The sequence below is a fragment of the Peromyscus maniculatus genome, chromosome 1, assembly GCF_049852395.1.
Source record: "Peromyscus maniculatus bairdii isolate BWxNUB_F1_BW_parent chromosome 1, HU_Pman_BW_mat_3.1, whole genome shotgun sequence".
Lineage (NCBI taxonomy): Eukaryota > Metazoa > Chordata > Mammalia > Rodentia > Cricetidae > Peromyscus > Peromyscus maniculatus.
The window spans coordinates 165,573,085-165,577,939 of NC_134852.1; the positions used below are offsets into that span (position 1 = coordinate 165,573,085).

A 4,855-nucleotide genomic window follows, 5' to 3' on the forward strand; every position below is an offset into this window, starting at 1 on the left:
TATAGCCTGTGAAGAAGTATGAATTTCACCATGGACATCTAATAGAATAACATAAATTACATTGTCTGTTGCCTTGAATATAAATGATTATTAATGTAGAGGAATTGGTATCCCCCAAATTCCAAAGTTGAAAGTAGCTCTCAGGTTAAGAGACAGGCTGATGTATAACTGTAGCTGCATAGTCAGGTGTTACTTGATCCACAATGAAAATGGTACAGTGTACACCATGAAATACATGTTGTTTGAGGACATAGATTCTGTAGAGAGAAAAAATGTAACTCAGTCTTTTGTAATCTACTGTTCCTCAAACACAAATAAAACAGATTTGTGTGATAGCAATAGAAAATATTAGCCTCTGTGAAAAATAAAGCCCATTATATGTAAAGAGAGTAATTAAAATTGCTTTTATTTTTTGAAAAGCTACACTCAGATTTCTAGGTTTTCTGTATATCTAAATCTCACAAAGAATATGATTCATATAGCAAGCTGTTATCATCTGGTTCATAGTTCAAAGAGAAGAATCCAAGGGAAGAAGACCTTGGAAAACTAGAGATAAAACAGAGTATCCATGGAGTAGCCCCTAAAATCACTGCATAGCTACAGCTAGTGAGTTAAACTTGGTGCAATTTTCAGAGATGGGAAATACATTAGATAAGTTTTGCTACTAAAATATAGCAAAGTTAATTGTATGTTCCTAAATTGCTCTTGCTGCCAAGTAACTTTTAGTATATTTTAGACATGTATTTGTTTGTAAGATTTAGCAAATAACAAATCAGTCATTTGAGGGTTAGTAATATAAATATTATCTTATACCAGGAAACTGTAAGAAACCCTAACTTTATAAATTAAAAAACTCTATTAATAATGAAGAAGTGACAGTCTATATTTGTACTAATCCCAGATATGTGACTTAATTCAGCTGAGTTCTATCCAGTGTAGGCTCCTTCATGCTAGATGATGACCACATTTTAGTTAGAGAACTTGGTCATATATAAAATTTCATGGTAAGTTATATGTAGAATAATTTTTCATTTTCCCCTTTCATTCTAGGAGCCTATCATAATTCCTATATAACACAGATGCAGAATACTTCAGAGATGACTCAGTTTATTCTTTTGGGGTTAACAGATGCTCCAGAGTTACAAGTCCCTTTATTTATCATCTTCACTTTTATTTATTTGACCACACTGCTTGGGAACCTTGGGATGATTATGCTGATTCTCCTGGACTCCAGACTTCACACTCCCATGTACATTTTTCTCAGTAACCTCTCACTGGTAGACTGTGTTTATGCCTCAGCTGTCACTCCCAAGTTAATAGAAGGATTTCTCACAGAACATAAGATCATGTACAATGAATGTGCTGCCCAAATGTTCTTCTTCATAGCCTTTGCAATTATTGAAGTTTTCCTGCTTGCCTCAATGGCTTTTGACCGTTATGTAGCAGTATGTAAACCCTTGCATTACTCTATCACCATGACAACTACAAAATGTGCCCTGCTTGTTTCTGGTTGTTACATCAGTGGACTCTTACAATCTTCCATCCATGTTGTCTTCACTTTCCATCTTTCCTTCTGTCATTCCAATGTGATTAACCACTTTTTCTGTGATATTCCCCCATTGCTGGCTATTTCTTGTTCTGATATATATAATAATGAAATTATACTGTTCATGTTGGCAGGGTTCAATGTTACTTTAACTCTACTGGTTATCTTAAGCTCCTACCTACTTATCTTTGTTGCAATACTGAGGATGCGTTCTGCTGAGGGCCGGAAGAAGGCCATTTCCACCTGTGCATCCCACCTCACCACTGTTTCCATTTTCTATGGTACAATAATCTTCATGTACTTACAACCCAGTACTAGTCACTCCATGGACACTGACAAGGTAGCCTCTGTGTTCTACACAATGATCATTCCCATGCTAAACCCTCTTGTCTACAGCCTGAGGAACAAAGAGGTCAAGAATGCCTTCAAGAAGATTGCTGTGAAAGCATTGTCTTCACTACAATTAGTCAATTAAGTATAAGTCTTTGAAAATGATATAAAACTTCAAAGTAGATGTTTATAAATATTTGTTATAATTATTTTTTACTTTAATTCCTCATAATAGATATGTCATAGATGAAGTCTTTTTTATTCATACTTTTTAATTTCTGACTAGGTATAGATAATTTTTGGATATTTTATTACTGAAATAAGGCACTTTAATTTTAAAAATCAGATATTCTAATCCTATATATTACAGTACTCCATATAACACCACACTGTGAATTTCTATTCTATAACTAGTTCCTCTGAATTGAAACACTGGTGCTTGAAAATGAGAGAGGCTACAAGACTTAAGAAATATAAAAAAGTAAAAGCTCATATGTCTCAAAAAAAACTTAAAAGACCTAAGATGACAATGAAACTTGCACAGCTCCAGATCTTATAAAGATACAATTCTCACAGTCAGGTCCTTAGAACTCCAACAGTTAAAAAATGCTAGCAAGAAGAGACTCTAAATCCAAGCTTCTTGTAAGTTGTTTATTGACCTCAAGGAATTCAAATTTCTTTCTGAGTGGTTACCCATGTTGGGTGGGCTTTCTAAAAGTGAATCTGTTTTAGCAATACCCATGTTACTTTAGACAACTCCTCATACACACTTGTGTAATCACAGTCACCATTAAGCTCATGGGTTCATCAAGCAATACTTGGAATTGCTTCTTCAGTCTTTCACTAGGGCTCTGAATGGGTTGAATAAACATTTGCTCACCTCTCAAGATAGTCATAAAATACAGCTGCATTGATGGCAAACCATACATAGATAAGTAGATAGACAAGACAGATGATGATGATGATGATAGATAGATAGATAGATAGATAGATAGATAGATAGATAGATGATAGATAGATATCACAGTTAAATTCTCAAATATTCTATAAAAATGGTATTAGTTTCTTGAGTGTTTCATACAATGTATTGAGATAATATTCACCACTGCTTTTTCAACATTTCTTCTTCCATACCCATCCAATTATGTGCCCTTTTTTTTAAAAACTTCAAGACCAAATTTGTGTATTCAATATAATCGAATGGCTTTGACTGGGGTGTGGTAAACTTATTTGTGGCTACATTTTTAGAGAGAACTGTCTCTCTCTCCCAGCAGCTACAAATTGCCAAAAACTTCATGATGACTGTATATTCAACTCTGAGGTTTCCATTGAGTTTTTCGATTCCATCTTCATTTCAGCTATACTTCTCTTTAATAGTTCTATCTGTTTAATGAAATCAGATTTAAAACCCCCAGGTTGTCTTTGTTATCTTACTCATGCATATATGTTAGGGTTTTCTGGGAAATCAATGAGGTATTTATTGCTATTCTTGATAAGTTCATTAAGCTGTTTGTTGATGTCTTATTTAAATGCTTTGAACCATTTCATAAGTTTTATGATTTTCCTTTAAATTTGTTTGTCCTGGTATTCATCTAGGTAATTTTTCATAGAATACAAGTCTGCAGGACCAGGAAATTTTAGGGGATATATATAGTTTTGGTCTTACACATTGTCTGTGTTTTAATGATGAATTCTGAGCATGTGGACTTCTTTTCTTGGTTGTGTGTCTGATCTGAGAGATTCTACGTTGCTTCCAACTATTTTGCCTGGATAAAGCAAGGGGGCTGGGGATGGCATGGGCAAATAAGGTTCCAGGGAATCATCAAGTTGTTTCTGCATACAGATGTGAAGACAGGGGTGGACCTGGAATTTGGATATAGTGCAAGTGATCTAGAGTCAAGAAGACTCATCAGATTGTACACAGGATGTAGGATTTCTCTAAATATTGGAGGTTGTATGTGGCTTGAGCAGCTGGAATGAAAATGGGGAGAGAGAGCAGAAGCACTTATGTTGGCTAAAGTTTCCCTGGAAGCAAGTAGGCATGGGAAATGGTGAGTTTCAAAAGAATTTTAAATGGCTGAAGGAAGTGTGTTCTCTCTGACAAACAGCTGTCAGATTAGGGGAACTGGAGTGGAAGAGAGTGGGAGGGAGGACAAGGTAGCCTACCTGTGTGTGACACATTTTAACCTCTGGCTGTTTTTGTGAAATATGAGTAAATTTTATTTTTGTTTCTTTGAGAATTTCATAAATGACTACTGTCTTTATATTATTTCTACCCTTTCTTCTTCTAATTAACTTCTTCCTTGCTCCTGACTTCCTCCTTTTTTGTGCATGAACCTCTGAGAAACACACACACACACACACACACACACACACACACACACACACACATATATATATATATATATATATATATATATATATATAATCATGTGGGATTGCATAGTCTATTTGGGTGTTTATCCCAGGTATAAACTGAATATTCTTTCAGTATCTATTTCCATTTTTTCTTAATATATATAAAAAGTGCTACTGTAAATTTTAGGAATAAGTAATACTTCTGATATTTAAATAAAATACAAAATAAAATCGCCAGATTATTCCCCTCTCCAGAAGCATTTATATGAAGTTTTTCTTGATATCTTCTTGTTCTATCAAGGTTCCTGTTGTAACTGACTCCAGTTGTATATACGAATATATGTATTCTAGGTTTCCTGTTTTCTAAATTTACTTTAATCATGCTTCATGATGTATTATTTTGCAGGTACTTTCTTTTTATTCAGTTTATTCTAAGCATTTTATTGTTATTATAATTGAGATTAATTTCTTAATTTTCTATGTGAATTGTACATTGTTAATAAAAAGAAAAACAATTGAGCTGGGCGGTGGTGGCACACGCCTTTAATCCCAGCACTCAGGAGGCAGAGCCAGGCAGATCTCTGTGAGTTTAAGGCCAGCCTGGACTACCAAGTTAGTCCC

At 34.5% G+C, this 4,855-nt stretch overlaps 1 protein-coding gene across 1 annotated transcript; it reads left to right on the forward strand.

Moving 5' to 3' along the window:
* Window positions 1-1,076: 1,076 nt before the first annotated feature.
* LOC102923784 (olfactory receptor 5B12-like) lies at window positions 1,077-2,021 on the forward strand. Its single transcript, XM_042270635.2, has one exon. It carries the CDS (start codon window positions 1,080-1,082, stop codon window positions 2,019-2,021), a length of 942 nt encoding a protein of 313 aa, XP_042126569.2. The 5' UTR covers window positions 1,077-1,079.
* Window positions 2,022-4,855: the final 2,834 nt, after the last annotated feature.